Source organism: Grus americana, chromosome 2 (genome assembly GCF_028858705.1).
Source record: "Grus americana isolate bGruAme1 chromosome 2, bGruAme1.mat, whole genome shotgun sequence".
NCBI classification, from domain to species: domain Eukaryota; kingdom Metazoa; phylum Chordata; class Aves; order Gruiformes; family Gruidae; genus Grus; species Grus americana.
Genome location: NC_072853.1, coordinates 115006290 through 115027603, shown reverse-complemented (window position 1 = coordinate 115027603; position 21314 = coordinate 115006290). Strand labels below are relative to the sequence as shown.

The 21314-nt window shown below is 39.5% G+C and overlaps 1 protein-coding gene across 13 annotated transcripts in view; it reads left to right on the top strand.

Annotated features, from left to right (window-relative positions):
* The window catches only part of PDE1C (phosphodiesterase 1C), a 392346-nt gene that overhangs the window by 154741 nt on the left and 216291 nt on the right, over positions 1–21314 (top strand). For 4 of the 13 annotated variants that reach the window (XM_054818611.1, XM_054818609.1, XM_054818617.1 and 1 more), the window contains one exon: positions 13649–13711. The exons of the other annotated variants lie outside the window; for them this stretch is intronic. In XM_054818611.1, the coding sequence (XP_054674586.1) occupies positions 13649–13711 (63 nt within the window). The remainder of the gene's footprint in view (positions 1–13648; positions 13712–21314) is intronic. 13 annotated transcript variants of the gene reach the window in all.

Sequence of the window (21314 nt, the reverse complement as noted above, 5' to 3'; positions counted from 1 at the left end):
GAACTAGACAGGAAGCCAAAACTCTCTTGAACTTTCAGGTCCTGGGCTGGTTTTGCTTTCTCTGGGGCACCTGAGACCTGTGTTGTGATTGATTTGCCTGTTGAGACTCCCGGTTACCCTGAAGACAGCCAGCTGTGGGCTGCCCATGTTTTCTTGGGAGACACTCAGCCCCTTCAGCTCCGTGATTAAAAGGGAAATGAACTTTTCAAGTAGCCCTTGGCAATCTCCTCCCAGATTAAGTTCCTCAGCTTGGGTGACATTCAGCTAGTGCAGGCAGTTTTGCACTTCTAAGGACTCACTAAAGAATTTGTCAGATAAATAATCCGTGTTAGTTTACACGGCATACATTTTCCTCCATTATGGTCCGCAGTCATGCATTTTTATGCTGCCAGTAACACTTAATTGCATATGTCGCTGGTTTAGTTTAGCTGCATGTTAGTTAATTGTACAGTTTAATTTTCTATTAAGATGCAAATGCTTCTTTTACAGTGAACTAATTTTAGATAAAAGTTGAGTAAAAAGAGTCCTGATATTTTATCTGTTCATTGTGGATAGATGGATTTTTCCCCTGCTAAGTACCTGTTAATGCTAAACATGAAATACAAAGTAGAAAAGGAAATTTAACCAAAGTGCCTTTGAAATATGGCTGTGACCCTGAAAGAAGCATCTTAACGGGCCCTGCAAAATACTAATGTGATTTCTTTAAAAAAGATTGTACTCTAATTAAAAAAGGTTGGCATCTGATACAAACCATATGGCCGGAACATCAAACCTTCCCTAATTTTTGTAAGTATTTTGTTGTTTCTACTTCAGACAATCAGGCAGGAAATTCATGAGCAGAGATCCTCTTTTCCATCCCTTTCCCACACTTTCCTATTCTTTCTCATCTATGTCTGTGCTTCTGAATTCCAGATTGCTCCAGCATTTAGTTAATATACTCTTGAAGGAAAATGGGAATGTGAACATGTTCTTCCTTTAAAAAAAAAAAAAAAGTAGCTGAAGAAATGAAACCATACGTGCACAAATGGTGTTACATAGAAAATAAGTGGAAAAGTGTATTTTTCTCCCCCCAACTTTAGTTGTTAGTCATCTTCAGGGCTATTCATGATGAAACCTCTTCAGATTAAAATAATCCACTCTTTTGGATTATTTCAAAATGCAGGTAAATGTAGAGCCTTGCAAGTATAATTCTAGATAATCTTTAAGTTAGGTGTTTACTCAGAACCAGATCCTGTGAGGAAGACTCTGTGCTAGTATTAATCTCGTCCTTTAGTGCTGTTAGGACACACTAGATCTTCATTGGAATGAAGCATCAACGCGCTCTCAAAGCTGATTGTCTGAGTAAGGGCATTATATATGGTAGTAGTTGGGTAGTAGTTGTCACTGCCATTGATAGAATAATGTAGACTGAAGGGGACCTCCAGAGGTCATCTCTTCCAGCTCTTCGTGCTTGAGAACTTCATTATGGCCCTGATTAACTCTTGGCATTCATCAACTTACTTAATTTGACAATAGATGTAGTTCTTAGTTCCGAAACCATTTCATTTCCATGGCTTATCTATTGACCTTGCAAGGTTATCTTAATTACAAATAATAAAAATACCCCTAATTCCTTAAGCTGTGCAAGTAATTATAATACTGCTTAGCTCAGTTTTTCTTTATACATAGTATCCGAGCAACTCCAGCAATGTAAAGGTTGATATCCTAATCAGTAGCACGCACACACAATGCACAACATTTCGATGTGTCAAAGTTCTTCGTAAAGCGTGGTCTTTTGGGTGCCGAGACCTCCTTAGCTCTTTGTAACTTCAGTAGTACTTCTTGAAACTCTGCATTTCAGGGAAACTGATGTTATTTTTTCAATTCGAGGCTGCTGGGCATTGTGCAAAAAGAGATCTGCTGACTTATTTCTATAATATTGCAAGTGGAGCTGCTTCTGTTAAATTTAATGAACACTTAATTTTGGTAAAAAAGGTATTGATTTGTTGAGTACTCTGTATTCATTGCACTGTAGAGTCATAGGTGCTTTGGGAAAAAATTGAAAATGGTCATGTAAGTAAAGCTTTAATTAATCTGTATGTGAAGTGAGCAAATTAAAGTGACATTGGCAACCTTAATTTGGTATTTCCTAGCTTTCTGAGTGCTTGACTTTGCAACCTGAGCGACCTTCTAATGTAGTTTAAGTGCAGTCAGATACTGGCAGCATTACCCAGCTCTGAAAAAGAGGTTGCGGTTCAGGTTAACAAAGCTAAGTGGAGTTTGTTCTTTAATTCACGGAGGAAGCTTATATTACTTGGCTGTGTGTAAGGAAACTTCATGTTGAGAGGAGAGGAGGAAACCCACCTCCTAGAAAAACCCAGCTTTTGTTCTCCTAACACTTTCTGTAAGAGGAAAACATTGGAAATGAGAGAGGCTTTTACATGCCCTCCTGCTTTCTGTCCTCCTCCTATTTCCCTCTGTTCATGAGAACTGGAAGATGCAGTGAGATTGGATTCCATAGAGATACATGCTTCTATTTTTTTTTTTCCCCTGCTTTTGAAATCTTGCTCAGTTTTTCTCCCCCAAAAGGAGGCAGCCATTTCTTAATATGATGGTTCTGGTAGAGGAAGGTATAAATTTTGGATTCTTGACATGAGTAATGGGACTTATCTTTATCCAGAGCAGGAGTAAGTTCAAAATAATTATGAAACATGATTAAATACTGACCAAATCTTTCTTACTGATATATATTCCTATTCTTTTACTAAAATTAATTTTATTCCATATCTTACATAGTGCTGAATAATTATCAATAAATACAAGTCCTTAATGATTAATGACTATTAAAATATTGACTATATTGAGCATAGTTTTTCAGCTGATTTACAATACCTAAAATATTACTGGTTGAGCAGAATTTGTTCTAACAATAACACATCTTACTTGGTAAGGAATGGACTTTACCAGATTTGAAAATTGAAAAAGTAGCTTATGTTACTCAAATACCATGGCAACAAGTGTCCTTACCTATCAAAAGAAAGTTATGTTCAGGTTTCTCCTAAACGTGTTAATATTTAGGTGAAACAGCCATAAACTTCCGTATCATTTCTGCAGAACTGATAACACATTCCTGCTTTTGCGTTGGTCCTCTGTCTGTACATGGCACTGGTTTTCAAAACGTAATCATGATATCATCTAGATTCAGATTTTACGGACACTGTTTGTATCAATTTGTTAGAAGTTATGTGTAGCCCTTAGATTTGCAAGATTCATTCCCCTTTTTGCTAGAGTGAGATTGGTGTGAAATGAAAATTACGTTCAAAAGTCATAGACTTTAATGAAGATAAACTGCTATCAAACATTTTTTGGTATCAGCCATTCAAACCAAAATGAGTTTTGAAGTATAGATGCTTTCTTTTTTTAAAATTCTTATTGCCTGATAGGTTTTCCTGATTCAAATCTTGGGGAGAGGGCAGAGCGGAAGTAGTCTTGTGCCTTCTACTACTTTTCTAGGCTTTGTATTGAAAGGTTGTCTGGAAAAAAGCTGCTGGAGAATAGTTTTTTCACCAGCTATGCACCCGGGTGATTAACACTCTAAAAATAGGTGATCTAGATTAGATACACTATAGCCTTACGGTATTTTGGCACTTCTGTTTCCACCAGTTGAAACCAAATAGTGCATGTATGAATCTGGAAAGCTGCATGGAGAAGAATAAACCCAGTCTCCTGACACTTTCCAATTGGATTAGTTTGGCTTCCTTCAGTGACATCCGGTGCTCTCCACACTGACTTATTTTTAGCTATATTGAAGTGGCTTGCTTTTTTCTTTGGGGTTTTGGAGTCTTCATTCCTTGCAGGCATAGAATATCATTCTGTTTGTGGGTGCACAGGTACTAGTAAGTGTTCATTTCCATTTTAGTTAATCTGAGATCCTTTACTGAAGCATGTTTGGAGAATTAGATTAGGACTTGGTGAAGCGATGTAACAGGGAGTTCTTCTCCCATGATTTATGCATAATTTGTATAAGAAGGATAATAAAACTTAAGAATTCAGTTAAGCCCTGTATTATTGCCTATTAGACATGATCTTCCTGTAAAATACTATTGATTTTTTAATTTTTTTGTTTTGTTTTGTTTTGCCCCTGAGAAGTGAATTACTTAGATTCGATGCATGCAACCCAGTGAAAATGACATTAACTTTGATGGTCACGTTGGTAGCATAAGAAGGAGGAAGCAAGACGGTTGCTACTCATGCAGTCCCTCTATGGATAATCAGACGATTTGTTTCCCAAGTCTGGATGAAAAGAGTTTACACTGCTAGTAAGGGGCCTTCTTTTGCTGGAGCTTAATGTAACTAACTGTTAGCAAAGGCAGAGGCTGCTCTGTAAAACTTCTCTTTTTGTCCTTTTCTTCTTATTTGCACTGCAATTCCTTGATAATCTCTCAATGTTCACGGCAGATTTTGCATAAGTATCTGAAAAAAAATCTGGTTTTATTTCCTGAAAATAAGACAAATGCTAACACATCTGTCTCCAGTCCTTCCTTCCCCAGCTGCCATTTCCCATTCCCTTGTTCTTCTTCATCCCTCTTTCCTAACTGTATGTGAATTTTTCAAATCTACAGCATAAGGAAGACAAGGTGTTAGTCTTGTATCCCACTGATCTTCCCCTAGCACACGCTACTCACAGCACAGTCTTGTCTGCCGAAAAGCTTTCCCTCCAAGGGAAAGCTCAAGAAACAAGCGGGAAACTGTAAGGTTTGGGATCCCACTGCCACTTGCTGCTCTTCAGCTGAGCATCCAGAAGTTCATGGGCAGTAAAACACCAGAAGAGGGAAGAAAACAGAGTAACTTAAATGGATTTTTTTTTGGTGTGGGTTTTTTTGTTTTGTTTTGCCTTTTTTTTAACTGAATGCTAAACTGTATCTGGTCAAACCAATAATCCCAACAGCTGCTAATGAGTTGCCCCCTCTGAACCAGTGCTCTAAGTAGCAGGTTAGGTAGTCCATTGATTTTTCCCATCAAGCATTTATAATGTATGATCTATAGCAACTTCTAGGCAATTTTCAGTACACTGGGTAATTACAAAAAGCTGGTCATTTAAATTACCCTAAGATGCAGCATTTCCATGACTAATTCAGAACTCCTATGTCTTAGCTGTGTCTCAAATTCAATTTGCATTGATAATGAGTTGTTTTAATCATTCTCTTTGGTTTAGCGGTCAGACCAAAGGACAACAGTTTTTTGGGGGTAAAGAGGAGAGAGAGAGAAAGAAAAAAAGTAAATTGCTAGTGACCAACATTATTCTGGCAGTTACTATGGGAATGAGCTTTTACTTGGGGACCTCCTCTGGGGGTGGGCAATATAATTGAAGTCCTGTATAAGCTTCCAGCCTTCAAAATCCCTCACTTCCTAAATGTGTCTCACTTGCAAATGATGAAGAGGGAATCCTAAGGCATTTTGTTAAAAATCTATCAAATGCAAGGGATGAGGCATCCTTGCTGAGATAATTTGCCCCAGGAGAGAATCAGCTATCTCCTGGCAGTGTGACTTTTTCTCAAGAGAAATTTCTCACGTTTAATGTGGATTACACTGGAGCCACTAGCAAGTCTTATCGAAACTGGGAAAGCTATAAACCCTCTTTCCTCACTGCCACATCAGAGAGTATCTCTGATTTCTACTGATTAAGCTCTGTGTTTGCTTTAGCACATTCTCAGTAGACTGTTCAAGTATTATGAATAATATTTTTTTTCCCCTCAACAAATGCATTTTGTTTGCCCTGTTGTCCTGCCTATTTTAAGACGATAACTTGGGGATGGCATTTAACTTTAATTAGATGACAGGTGAAGAAGTCCTCCAGATCTTTATGCCATATCTACATGGACACTGCACTCTCTCTGGGCCAAAGGATTTATCACACATGAAGGTGAAAACATCTATGAGAGTCTCTCGTGAAAGCATTGGCAGACCCTTGCTGAGTGCCATGCCATCTCCACAGGCACAGGGGAGCACGGCTAGTAATGTATTTTGACAGGCTGGCTTCCAAGTGTTAACACCAAAAAGTGGAAAATAAGCCTTAAGTAGAAGCAAAAGACTTGTGCTTCCTTCGTGTGTGCATTAGTTTTAAAAGGAATTGCACGTTAATATGCTTAATATGTGTTTCAATGAGCAACACCACAGAGAAGGTTAAGAAGCAATGTACTGTAGTTTTTGGCTGGTGTATCTCCTTCCCTCAGTCTCATGATTTGGAAGAGATGCAGACCCCATTACAGAATTTCATGTGTACTTTTCCAGGTGTGAAGTAATGTTATGCTCCAGTGGATGATGATGTTAGACTGTCAACATGCAGAAGAACAATTGTTGTCCTGCTGGGGAGGAGGTTCTCAAGTAGAAACATCTAGTTGTTATGTACTTACCTGCACATACTATACTTCACAAGGACCTTGTAAAATATCTGAGGTATTTATATTGTGGATTTGTTGTTTGACCATACGCAGATTGATACTAATGTGCCTGATTGCATGGATGTATGAGTGGGTACATGCACAATAGGTACATTAGATGCATCCAGCTTAATAAGACTGATGACTTTCAAAGATGTGGGGTTTTCGTGTTATGTTGTTTTTATGTTTTATCTCAGCCAGATTTTGGGAACAATTATAGTAGAGATGTGCTTTGTTTTCTCACAAGATGTAAGAGCAGAACTTTGAACATCTGGGCCTCCAATGCCTGGTCAGGAAACCCTTTTTTGGTTTGTGCTTTTTTCAGTACAGCTGCTTATTCTTAATCTTCATCCTGATTCACAGAGTACTTAAATCCATGTTCCTCCTCACCTAGCTACAACCATACCTTCAGAGAGAAGAAATAGCAATTGCCTGAACATAATAGAAGTGGTATAGTTAAATCATGATTTCTTTCTGAGGTTATTACTCTTAACATGTACAAGTATCTTATTTCTGTGCTCCTGTGTAACACATTCAGATTTAGTGGCGCATGCCATTACAGTTCGTAGCTTTGGAAGCTTTCTTGACTAATATTTACATAAAACATGTTTTCAGCTTATGTTTAATTATTTTCTTGATTAGGACCAGCTATTTTTAAAAGGGGGAAAAATGCTATTCTCTTCAGTTTGTTGTCAGAAACAATGCTTCATGCAGTGTAGAAAGCACTCTCTGGACTTGCTCATCAGTGATACGCAGTTATTCTAGGCTTGTAGACCATTGTTCCATCACATTGCTTTTCAGAGTCTGGGACGTTAATAGTAATGAGTGGATAGGAGGGAAGTGGTTCTTTCTTGGGTTGTTGCTTTTTCTTCCTGGGAAAAGTCACAGCAGATAGCGCTTGCTTTTTTTTTTTTTTTAACCAAAAAAAGAGTAAAATTTACAAATGTGAGAGATGCTGACAACATTTCAAGTGAACCAGTTCTGTACATGGAATCCATTTATTCTGATTTCTTTGTCTGCTAAAAAATGGTTTTAAATTTTAGATTTTTTTTCTCCAGTTCCTATCAAAACAGCTACTACTATAACTGAATTACACATGAGCTGGTAATTTGCCTATTGGAGATTTTTTCAAGGCAGCTAATAACATTTCAACAAATGCAGTACTGGTGAATACTGACTTAACGACTTCTTTTCCAATTTTGTCTTGTGGTTAAGGCAGAAATACTTATCCACTATCCATTGCAGGAGCTGGTGGGATCCACACTCCAGAACAGCATGGATTTACATCTTATGGTTTTGTGAAATAAGTTATTGGCATCAGCGCATCTGGTTAAGCCTCTACAAAATGAAACGACGTGTTGATTCTCATGACAGTGCTCAAGGAATGAGCAGGCACAGAGACTAAGCTACTGTCCAACTGGCTGCTGATCTGTGCTCGTGAAGGTCATGGTTAAAGCATAGTGATAAAATAAAAATTTGGACTATGAATGCTAACTGTGTTGCATATGGATAAATAAGTAAGTTTGATCTCCTAGGCAGTCAGTCCAGCCTTTTGCCAGCAGTAGATTTGCTTAGAAGAGAAAATCAAGACTTTCATAAAAATATGTTGTTCACTCTCTGAAAAGCAAACAGCTTGTTGCTGCTTTTTCTTTAGACTGGCTAAGCCATAGGAATGGTTGTACTTCAGCTTTCTTACAGATTGCAGTTGTGATTTTTTTTTAAATTTTTTTTTTCTTCCCCTGGCAATACTGTGAATGTTTTCAGTTTGTGATGACAAATGCTCCTTCTGGGATTTTCTGCACTAATAAACAATGGTGACAACAACTTGCTCTATTTCATGTTATAGCTTCAATTTTAGTGACTCATGAGGCACGAAGAACTTGAGCACCGATCTGTTTATTGACAGAGCTTAAAGACACCAAGGACTGAAGTGACAGTAGGTATCATTAATCAGCAGCCTTGTTACTATCTCAAGCAATGCTGCATTTTGATGGCCGTTTTAAAGAAAACTGTAAAAACTAGACCAGATGAATTCATCTCCAGGCCTGTCCTAAAGCTTGCCAAGTTGAGGGGCTGGAAGGCTGACAAGCACCGCAGCTTCCAGAGATGAGAGCTTCATCCCCAGAGCCTGAAGGGCTCAGAGGAGGGCAGTGTTTGGAGATCATTCAATGTCAGGGTCCAGAAGGATTGTCACAGCTACCTCACATTGCACACCTGGAAGCGGTCAATATCATTGTGGAGATACAAGGATACATGGAATAGGTGCCTCTATCCTGTTTTTCCAAGTGAGATGTGAATTCGCTGGAGGCCCAACAGTTTCCAGCAGAGCATTTGTGTGAGGAAAATCCTAAATACCTGAAGGTTTTTACTCTTTTCGGACCAAACTTGAAGAAGTTTGGTGATGGCAGAAACAGCCTCTCCCAAATCTCTCGGGACTTTCCAAATGACCATTCCCAACGCATGTGATTTAGTTCAGTTTCATTTCACCCCAGTTCTCAGCAGGATGGTCTGAACTCTGGGAGTGCTGTGTCCCAGATATTCTGTCTATGGGACCCTATGGGCAGGCCGATGCTACGGTTTTTGTCAGTGTCCTTGAGAAACAGAGACCAGTGGTAATCACCATCAACTCTCACCTTGTTTATCTCTAGAAAGCAAGGTGCAGCCTTTACTTATCGGTATAGCCTTGATACTGTGCTTGCATCTGAACTCAGAACTGAAACATCTTGGAAGGAAAATATCATTAAAGCTGGATTTGCCTCATCATTCCTTGTCCAGTAGCCTTCGCTTGGAAGGAATTTAAAGAATAGATGTAAAGATATTTCTGAATTGCAGCTTTATTATCCTTTAATGCTTCAATTAATACTAACCCATTAATAAGAGTTGCACAGTGGTTAGACTTGGAGATGGGGCTCCTGTCTCATGTGGTTTGGAGCCAATTCAGGATAGTTAAAAAATGACAGAAGGTGGTACAGAATTTTGCAGATGTTTGAAACCTGCAGGGAGTTTGTCACATCACAAGCAAAAGCACTTTCCTCTGCAATGTGCAGCTGGAAAGTTGTGAGTTGCTCTTATTAATCCAGTGGTGGAAACATGGATGGCTTTGAGAAACCTTGCACAGTCTACAGACCTGCACATATACAGAGGTTGTGGCTGCAAAAGGTGTAGGTGGAAGAAAAGATCACAGATTTCTTTGGTCCCTTCATCTGAAAGGAAGTTGAGAGAGAAGCAGGAATAACATAAACTAAACCATAGTCAACTGTCTTGTCCTCTAAGCATAACACTTCAATAGAGCTGTGATTAATGCCTGGATTGCCACGTATCGAGAGTGGATGAGGGACTTGCTCGGTGAATCAGCAGGTAAACTTCTATGTGCTGAAGAAAATAGGGAAAACACAGTAAACAAAGACATGCCTGGCTTTTTCTGATGCAGACTTTGTGATGTCTGCATATATGTAACTACCCATCCTTAATTTGGAAAACTGTTTTGTTATAAGAGCAGACTTTACAGCATTCACCTGCTTATTCTTCCAGCCCTTTGTTGAAAGGATGTAATTAGGAGAGCATGTTTCTTCAAAGCATCATATGCATGTGGATTCAGCAAAAGTTTTCAATCTCAATTAGGAATGTGCTACTCAGGCATCAGGTTTTATGAGCGTATGATGGGTTTGTCTCTGTGGAGGGATTTCAGCTTGAGGAACAGACATAGAACATTAAGGAAAGCATGAACTCAATAGGAAACACAAGAATGTAATGTTTTTCTTTGAACTTCAATCATTAATGTTTAGAAATGACATGCATTTTCAGTAGATTAATAAATGACATCCATAGTTTGGTCAGGAACAGACAGAGGGGTCTTTCAGTTGCTGCTAGATTTGTATCAAGGGAAAACAGGAAGACACCAAATGAAGTTAGTTTAACTATGCTGTTAGGCATTACTCTTCCATAAGAAAGATGTCTAACAAACATTTTGAATAAGAAGGCACTTAACCAGCCATAACTACATAATACAGCTTTTAATAAATCTGAGTTTCAGTTCAGCAGTATTTCCCCCTTCAAGGAGTATTTCTCTTGAATGGAGGTTACTAGTGGTGTTCTGAAATTGCGTTGGGGCTCAGCTCACTGAAAAGTAGAAAGCTTGTTATTTGATCAGAAAAATAGGTATCGCATTTATTAAGTGTTAGCTGTCTCTCAGATCTGAAGAAGAATATCTAAGTCTGGAAGCACGTTTTCTAGCTCTATCAGTTTAAGTCCCACAGATTTAATCTCAAACAGAGGACGTAATTGCTGACACACAGACATCCTATGTTGTTTCACAAAACTGCATGGCCTCTGGTTTCAAAAGGGCACAGGTCTTCTGAATGTCGTGTGCCATCCCGCTGCAGGCACTTTGGATGCTGAGGGCACTTCAGATGTCCTGCCACAGGTTTGTTTAGGTGAATGATCATCACCCTTGTCGCTGTGTAAATTCAGGCTGAAATACATTTGCAAACTGGGTTTTGCTGAACAGCCAAACTTCTTCTAGACGCTATAGAGACATCTTAGGTCAGTATCAGGACAAAGGTATTATTTAAAAGTTTTCCTGTTACTGTCGTATCAAAATCATAGATAATATTGGAAAAGTAATAGGAAATGTGATCTCTGTGTGATCTATTTGTAGGCAAAGAAGGGAAGAAGGAAATGAGTGGGCAGTACTGGGAAAGCAAGGGTGGTTTATAGGGCTGTTCAGCCTGGTTGCATGATAGGAAAAAACTAGTCCAGGTTGCAGTCAAGGCTGCTAAGTGGTTTATAGGAAATCAGTTTGATGACTTAAGCGCTTTTCCCAAACATATCCATATCCCACACGCAATACAAAGCTATGATGCCTAGTCTAGATGAGAAAAAGATGGGTTTAATGCATCATATACCTTATCTTAGTGGGTGTGTTTAAAAGTCTGTAAGAGGACTCTCCAAGGAGAAACACAGAATTCTCTTGGTTGGCTAACACGTGGAGGCTCAATGTGCTCTGTCTGCTCCAATGGTTTAAAATTTGTTAGCTAATATATATTCGTTCTATGAAAACCATTTTATCCCAAATTATATATAGCATTACTGTCTGTTTTCAGGGCATGTTGGACATGGATTTCAACACAGGGCTCTTCCAAGCTAGTGTGAGGAGACACTGGCACAAAATTTTCTGGGAAAGAAACTTTAGTCTCCAATACTTTTTGGGCAATTACAATGATCACCACCTTTTCACAAAGAGAAAGAATGACCAAGCAAATAAGCGAATGTTGATCAAACACTATTCCGGCTAGGAGTGATTAATTTTTAAAAGCTGATGTTTTTGAAGCAGAGCTTTTAGGAGAACTGTACAGTAGATAATTGCTCAGGTCTAAATGCAGCTCTGTGACTGTGTCGATGCGCAGAGATCACATGGCACTTTCCTCGCACACCAAGCGTGTGCACGGTGAGAAAGCTTCCGGGAGATCATCTTCTCAGAAACATTTTAATTACACATTTACAGTTATCAGTGAAACTAATGGTTGTGACTGAAGATACCATAAAGCTGTTTTGCATCTTGCCTTTTTGAATAAGTTAACTGTTTTCCTTCATACTGACTGTTTCTAAGCTACGCTAAAGCACGCTTTGTAGACAGCACACAGCCTGTTTTGTAGTGTGTGGATATGACTTGGTGACTACTCAAAACCTCTAACTAATTAAAATTATCCTTGGTGAGAAATGGAAGAAACCCATGCAAAGACTGTGTCCTATGCAGCATTTTTCCTCTCGCTGTGAACTACTTACTCTTGCATGGGACTGCAGCACCTCATTCTGTCACTTACTAAGAACAGCAGTGACGTATTATTTTTCGCAGTACGAAGAGATAAAATAATCTCATTGCGGTAAGTTAGCTTGAATTGTCACTTCACGTTGCCATTCCTGAGACATTTGTTCAGCGTCTGTTTACTGCCTGGGTCTTATCAACATTTTCCAAGCTGTACTGTTTGGAAACCTTAGGCTTGAAACTTTGCCAGTACTGCTGAGTAGTTCCAGTAATACTTTTTATTACCTGCTTTTTAGCTTAACATATGTCACAGGACACGTGGAGAGTCTTATAAGGATTCATTGTATGATGCTGCTATCCTATCCAAAGGATACAGCTGTAATAAAAGGGGAAAAACAACCTAGGCAACTGGGTAGATTATCAAATAGAGCAACTGTATAGGTCTTCAAAGGATCAAACAGCTCATCAACTTAAACTTACAGTGTCCTGAATGGAAATATGTACTTGTTTTAAAGTTGCACTGGTTCTGTTTTTCAAATAGGAATGTTATCGTACAGTGTGAATCATCGCAGAGAATAATAAGCTCCAGACCTTGCAGAAGGGAAGTTATGTTTGCCCTTTCTGGAAAATACATTTGCCAGGAAGTATTGTGGTTTAGGTAGCATGACCTTGCCTAAAAGTTGTATTTCCCCTTTGCTTTGTTTGATATGTTTAACATTCCGGTCCTCCTGTTTGTGAGTTTGGGGATAATCAGCACCAGATTTGCAGATCTGTGGGTTCACTTTTAGTGTTAGATCAGAGTATATCTATACCTTAGCTAAACAATTTATTAAATTTGATAGATCACTTTTTATCACTAGGTTAAATTTATTTTTAATCATTAAAATTATTTAAGTAATCTCATATTCAATTTTTTTTTTAAATTCTCTGTATCTATTGCTAATCTAGTAAGATATCATAAAAATTGGTCTGCCGGATGTTTTCTACCTACTTGCCTGTTACATTATAAACTAACGTTATGTAACAGAAATAAATTAGAATGGAAATATTTTGTTGTTTGGCACTCCTCAGATTATGAAACAATGTTTACTTTACCTAAAATACTGAATCCATTCCAGGCATGAATAAAACTTTGAAAGGTATTATTTATGGAAAGAAATAGTAGACTTCCTTCATATCTTAAAGAAGGATTTTTGAAATGTTAAGGGTCATCAGTGAAACCCTCACTGCAACTTCACAAGGGGCTTAAGAATTTGTTTGTTCATTTTTTTTCACTGTACAAAAGCACAAGGACATGTAACAGTCAACGTTCAACTTGTTAAGAGTTACGTCTTACATCTGGAAAAGTACAACATATGCCGCTCTCTAGCCTTTATAAAAGCATTCAGAGTTTAGACTCTTTTCTTACCCTGCAGAAAGGTACCGTGATAAATGCGGGAGAGCTGACGGACTTTCTTTATTTCAGGAGCTTGTTATGGGAAACAGTCGTCACATTTGAGCGACTCCACAGTCTGATAATTCACATACGGTCAGTCACTGTGTGCATGTGTGGGCGTGGAGCATAGCAGGGCAGGCAAAGGCAGGACGGCAAAAATTTTGCTTAGTTTTTCGACAAGAGCCTGTTTATGTGACTTTACAGAGAAGGAAATAAACAGACGGAGTGAAACTCTATATCTGAAAAAAAAAAATTCCACTTATTTCAGTTTGAGTAACATTTCCCGTTTAGCCTTTTGAGCTGATTGCTAAATGACTAATACACTTCAAGCATGTGCAACTAGCTCTCTTAGGCTAGGCTTTTGGAGACTGGAGGTCTCACCTCATCTCTTTCTTCTTGTCCTCCGCTCATCTCGCATTCTGTGTACATGACAACTCAAATGCCAGGATTCTCAATGAGAAAAACTGCATTATAGGCCCTCATTCTGGCCTCATGCTGGATCCTGGTTGCAAAATAAACCTCCAAATAAAAGAGTATTTTACATCAGAATGATGAAACAGAGGTGCAAATGAAGGCTGGGGTGCTGAGGTGGGGGGATGGAGCTAAGGCTGGAGTTGGGGCCAAGCTGGGAGACTACCACCAAAGCCTGCCTGTCTTAAAAATACTGTCTTTGGTTATTCTCACAGTCTCAACTTTTCTGTGCACAGCCTGTCTCATACTTTAGATACTGTCTTCTCTCCCTGTTTTCAGTTAACTTGGTGTATGTTCTGAGTTAACTATCTCACAGAGATAATTGCTGAAAGGTAGAGTGGCTTTCAGAGTGGAGTTATATGCAACTAATACAAGTGTTTGAGTTTAAACTGTGGCACAAGTCCTGGATTAGATAGGTAATATGAACAGTCCCCAGCCCTAAAAAGAATGAACAGTCTAAGCAAGACAGGTCTAAAACAGCAAGTCACACTGGGAAACCCTGAGGAATAAATGAGAGGAATTGGACAAATTATTGCTTGCCATGCATGCACTTGCTATGAGTTCAGTTACAGCCTGTTTAGTATTATTATGGACAGTTGTTTTCACATTAGTGTTTGGCTTTAAGTGCTTAGTTGATTTTGTTAACAGCTCTTGTTAAGGGTGGAATTCATCTTGCCTAATTGTATTTGTCTGCCAAGGGGGGATTTAGTGGAAGGTGACTCTTCTGTAAGCGCTGTAGAGGAGCTTAAGAAGAAAACCTTGGAGAAAAGAGTAAACACCTATTTAGATGGCCAGTGTTATGTGATGTGACTCCTGCCCTGCTTTGCCCTGCTCAGTTCTACAGGCGTGTGTGTATATACATATATATATATAAAAAATAAAATAACACAGGCTGTGAGATCAGGGTGATGAACCTGATCCTTATATCTCATAAGGCATGTTGTACATTTATTAGGGAACTTTTTTGTGGAATAACTTAAGTGTAGGAGTATTATCCTAGTTTAGTCAATGGTGGATTATCTGGAGTTTAGTTTTGTGCTCATTTGTCTTAAATATAAGCCTCTTTAACACCTCTGTCTCATGTAAATGCATGTAATTTTTACTAAAAAGGAAAAAATGTTTGTAACTGCATGCACGTGGATAAATTTATCTACCTCTGACTACCACCTTTTCCTTGTAGACAGATCTGTGATTGCCACTGAATTAGAGGATTTTTTTTTCCCCAGAGTCTGAGTCCCTCAGGTTGCAAGGGATCTCGGGAGGTCCTTACTCCAATCTCCTGCTCAAGACAGGCTCAGCAATGAGCTTAGACCAGGTTGCTTGGGGATGTATCCAGATGGGTCTGGAAAATCTCCAAGGGTGGATCCTGCACAAACCCTCTGTTCTGCTGCCTGGCTGTCCTCCGGGAGAAAAGTTCTTCACCCTTGGTTGGCCCTCTAGTGCTCAAATCAAGAAGTTATCTGTGACACCACCCAGAAATATCCTGGATGGCCCAAGTCCCGCCATGTTGCCATTTGAGCTGCTCCTTCAGATAGAGGGTCAACCCTGCCATATCTGTTACTCCAACCATGCTGCAGTTCTGTGACTGCATGTGGAGCTTTAGTTCCTCCTGTTTATGATGCTCACATGGATGAGCAGTGGAGGGGTAATAGTCTGAGGGCTGGCAAAGACTCAACAATTTCTTTACCACATCCCAGATAAGCAGCAAACCTGAGACAACAGGTCAAACCAACAGAAGGATTCCTCTCTCCCTTGCAGGAAGGAGTCTCCAACAGCTACCACTCCCATTTTCTTCTTTATGCAGACACTTGGTTGAGAGTTGGCTTTGATGCCTCCCTGGATGCAAGGTGACCTTTCTCCCCTGTTTCCAGGACTAGAAGTAGAGAAGAAGCCCCAGTTGTCTCCCATCTGGGGAGTTTCAGTCCCTTGAGGGTGGTCTGTAGATTTCCCTCCCACCTTGCAATGCAGGTCTTGGATTCTTAGCTCTGCAGAGTCTCTGCAAAGGCCATATTGATCTCCTGTTCATCGTCCCTGATGGTGTGCATACTCACCTCTTTTCACAGCTCCTTTACCTGGCAATTGAGTGCCACAGCTGCAGCATATTTCCCACAGGGGAGGAAACCACTGTTCCCAACCTCAGGGAGGGGCACCGGTCACTTCTTGCACCCTGAGACCTGAACAGTGGCATCCTTGCTCAGTAGTGCTGTTTGGGTCAAGGCCACTTGCTCCAGCCAGTGTTGGAGACCACATGGCATGTCACCACCGTTAGCGCGCAGTCCTCAGCAGAGATTCTGGGCTCCTTTGCACAACTGCTGGGACACCGTTAGCAGCACTTTGCCTGTTGGTCATATAGCTCCTGCCAAGCAGTGGTTGCAATAGCTACATGATGGTTTTTGATCAGGAGTCTGTTGTAGGCAAAAGCTATGGGTAGTCCCAAGTCAGAAAGTGGCCAACAAAGGCAAAAAGCGTATAGCAGACTACAGAAGTTAACTCTCAACAACAACAACAAGTGACTAGATATTCCCTGAGGACTTTCGCTGAAGAAGTAGTCTGGAAATTGCTTACAGGTCTATTAGCTGCCTCTCTGCACATTTGCAAATATTCTGTTCTCTTCTGTCCTGGAAACCATCCTGAATGTAAAAATAAGTAGCTAAATAGGTGCAAAGTATAGAATCTCCTAAAAAACCCCTATTCTTGATTCTTACATCAAAAACTTTTAATAACTAGCCATACTTTGTTATCACTGGCAAGTGGTGAAGAGATGATACGGTTTTGCGATTACTGTATTTCAAGATGATGGATACAAACAGAAATGTGCATGTAGTGCTCATGGTGGGGTATTTCCATATTCCGTATCTGAGACTTTGATTCTCCCACTGCATTGAGCAATGAAGTCTCTTATGCCTTTAGCTTGACCAATTGGGACTTTCAGCTTTGGTCCGTTATAACTTTTGCTGCAGTTAATCTGCTTTAATGTTATTTAACTGTCGTTGCTCCTGTGGTGTTACAAAAGTGAACAGATATTGCAGTGTGCAGCACTTCTCAGCGTCTGCCTTTGGCAGGAGGGAGTAGATCTGATGTATTGCGTGTTAATAGTTATTCCTCCAAAAGTTAGCAAATCAAGGAGAGGCAGACTGCCCATGCTCTTTAGAATTAACATCCCTATATTGCTCCTAGACATTTATAGCGCAGCAGATTTATGTCATTTTTTGAGTTTCAAGTGCATCCCATTCGAGGATAGCATAGGCTCTTCCCTGCTCATGAATTCTTGCAAATGTCATTATTAATACCTTTGCAGTAAGTCGGTGGTATGCATGAACACAGGTTTATCATTTTGCGGTACTCCACTGCCATTCAAAACAACCTCACAGCAGCAGAAACAACGCAGGATGTTTTCAAAATTTTCCTCCCACTTCAGCTACAGCCTATTTCTAGCTTATCAGCTCTGACTAGGCTAATTGAGTACTTGAAAATTTCTCTTAAATGACACACAACTGTTTTCCAGAATCATATTGTCAGAAAAAAAAAAAAAAAATCTGGTTTGGGACAGCCCTGTGAAGGGGATAGAGGAAAGGTAAGTTGGAGGATACTGGCTGGGCGGTTAAGTTGCTCAGCTGATGTACAAAAGTCAAGTTCAAGCATCTGCACTAGGTTGCCATTTTGCTTTCAGGACATGTTGAAGAGAGCTCGATTTCATTCCCTGTTGGCATTAGAAGTAAACTTCTGAAGCCTTGATTTTCTTTTTCATTTTTCTTTCATGAGTCAGTATTCTTGTTTTCCAAACAGCTCAGTCTATGAAAAGCTACTGAGGTTTTCTAGTTCTGGTACAAAATGGTTGCATCATGCACGTATCGGTCTGAGATATGGTCTATGAATATAAAAGCATATATCTTGCAACTAGTTCATCGGTTGAAGGCCTCTTAATTGGTGCCTCGGCTTTTGTTGCCTCTTGTGTGGGGATACCGACCCTGGCCAGAATTGCTGGAAGGACAAGCTCTGCTTAGTGTGCAAAGGTAATCAAAAAGAAAACAGATGATGGGACATAATATTCAAAAGACTGAAAAGCACTTCGAGGAAATGATGGGCCTCCTGCCCTGTGAATATTGCATTTCGTGGTAACTCTCTGTGATATAAAAAGCAGAGCAGACAGAAGAGGATTCCACAGCCTGGTGGTAAAAATGATGAGGCTTCCATGTGAGGAAAGATTAGAAACATGGAGACAATTTTATTTAAAGATGAGATAAATCATAGTGGATATTTTAGTGTTCTAGAAACAGCCACTGAGATAGAGCAGGCATTAGCTCTTTCCTGCAGTATAATGACCAGGGGGGAGGAAAGTAATTGAGAGGGAATTCTTTCAATTTGATAAATCTAATTGCATCCTATCAAGCTGTGTATTTGTAAGGCAAAAAGTTCATTAGGCTTCACAGTGGTGCTTGCTGCTTTTACAAAGAATTAGAATATTTGCAGCTAATTTATGTATAAGGAGTCTTTTCAGAAGGCTATAAAGTCTGCCCGTCATCCTACTGTTGTGCTCTGCACTTTGCTTTATGAGCAGTTTGTACCAGTTTGTAGATATGCTCCTATCTGAAGGGCAAGATGTGCTGAGTGAGGCACACAGCTACATAGTTCAGCAGTCGAATGTTCTTCTTAAATCTGTGTCTGAAAGTGCTGTGAGAAAGCAAAGTTAGTAGAGAAGTGAATGAGGAACAGCAAGATTATATTGTACCAATGTTAAATTTACATTAAGGTATCCAGAACTGCAGCATGAGAATTCAACCCTAGGGATTGTTAAAACCTTTTAAGATGATGATGGAGACTCCATTAATATTCTGCACATTTTTTTCAGAGTATATTTTTCTTTCCTTTTTTTTTTTAATCTGTTAAAGACATTTTTGTTTTTTTTTTTCTTCTCAATATACAGGATGATTAGAGAAAATGAACTCCTCTTCAATAACTGTGTAATCGTTCGTTGTCATTTAGATATGAATTTGATTCAGCTGAGTGATTTTTAAAGAACATGTGCGTGAATTCCAAAGTGAAATGTATTTCTGCAGACTGATCTAAAAAATACTCTTATTTTTTTAATTGGAGAAAGGGAGAAAGTGATGAGAAAAAAGGCTGGCAGCTTGTTGAAAATCAGAAGTGATCCTACACTATTTTGATTTAATTGTAGTGCCTGCAAACTTTTTTCATTAAAACTTTTTAGAAAGAAAGTATCATTCTCAAAGAGTTGAATGTCTTGTCTATCTCATTAGCTAATACTGGATGGCAGAAGGATGAAATGAAAAGAGAGCAAACCGAGACCAAAGGAAGAAGAGGGTTTTAGGCAAGAAGAAAAGGAAAAGTGCATGTGTTTGAATGTTTAACTCATTTTTCCGATGGGCAGTAGGTTTCTGGACACTTCAGATTACTTACTTAATTTGAGGTTGATGAGATTGTTTTGCAAAATGCTCTGAAATTTCAAAGCTAGTCACTCTTTCCAGAAAATGACCACAGAAATTACTTGTTAATGTGTTTAATACTCTTTGGCTTTGAGTCAGGCTGAGTTCCCCTCGTTCAGGCTCCCCAGCACCTTAATACTTAATACCTTCATGCAGATCGCGGCATTATGCATCCACGGCAGAATGGCAGAACCTGGCCCTCGCCTTTTGCCAAAACATGCATTGACTTCTGTTTAGGGTTTTGATGTGTGATTTTGTAACAGGCTCATTGCCTCCAGTCTGAATTATGTCATGGCACAGACTTGGGGAAGAGAAGGGGAATTGTGTTCAGCCTGTTTTGGGGATAAACTGTCATTAGATGCTTGTAATCAGATTGCATTGGCTTTGAAAGGAGGCTTATGAAGAGGAATTTTGCACAGTGAATGGATGATGGATATGCAGACGGTCTATTAATTTCCTGCTTTGGGATGTATCAAATGAAATATTTGCCTGACAAATAGTCCCAATGTGCTGGAGACAGGTAACTGCTAAACTAGAAGTCAAGTCTTGAAATGATGCTTTATTGCACTGTTCTAGACAGAATTCCATACGTAATTGCAATATTAATGGCTCGCACAGTAACAGGCAGAGTCTGGAGGGAGGGGCAGTATATTTTATTGGACCAAAATGTGACAGAAAATTAAGAAGCCTTTAGACAAACAAGCCCCACCTTCTGGTACGTATCTCTGTGCTACTGTACCTCTTCCACCATCTATCACAGCTGCAAAAACATGACCCACAGTCTGGCGTAATAAGGTAACAGAGGGGGTAGATCGCTTCTTCTTGGCATGGAAATAGTTACTTGGTAGAGCAGCAGGGGTCGGAGCCGCTGATTAATCTCTCCAGCTCGCGTTATTAACATTGCAAATGTCACTCCTTATTCGAGTCACCCACTTGAGTCTGTCACATCCTCTTGTGCCGACAGTTCTGAGATCAAGTTTGACATACAGAGTGCGATAACAGATGGGCAGATGAAGGAATGGGCTGGGAAAACATTTCAACCTTCGTTGAGGGACATGGATTCTTTATCTCCAAACATTGTTTGCTTTTTCCATGATCGCCCACATGTTGTAGGGAACCTATCTAAATTAAGCTGTCTAGGGAAAGGCTGTGCATGTTTGAGAGGACTGGGTACAGGGATGGGATTTTCAGCTCGTAACTCTATGAAAAGCTCATCTGTCACCTATGAAAACCCCTTTTGCTGTGATCGTTTCCTTCTGAAAATCGGAGATTGGTTGTTGCTAATTAAACTCAATGTTTGCTTGTTGGGAATGACCTATTGGGAGCCACGTAGGGCACAGACCTATATGTGCAATTTTCACTCTTCCACTCTTGAGAACTTGTCAGGCTGAGTCAGACTTTTTTTTTTTCTCTCAAATGCTGAAAACTTTTAATAAGTTAACTTTTAAATGTTTCAAAAGAAAAAAAAGTTTTAAATGTTGGTTTTCATGTATGTACTAGACAAGATTAATTTTTTTTAACCTCCATATACTTTGTGGGTAGAAAATAACATGTTGGGAAGAGAAATGGAAAAGGCAATAAATGAGTTTTTTTCTCTTAAGTCAGTTTTACAAAACATGCGACTCATTTTAGGGTTGACTGAGGCCTCTATGCTCAACATGCAGATTGTGCTCTGTTGTGCTAGAGGCTGTTTAAAAATGGCTTCCTAAAGCCTGTCCAGCTTGTCCAGCAATGCCTCGGTTGGACAAGACAAATGAGAGAGTGGCTGAGGAAAAGGGAGG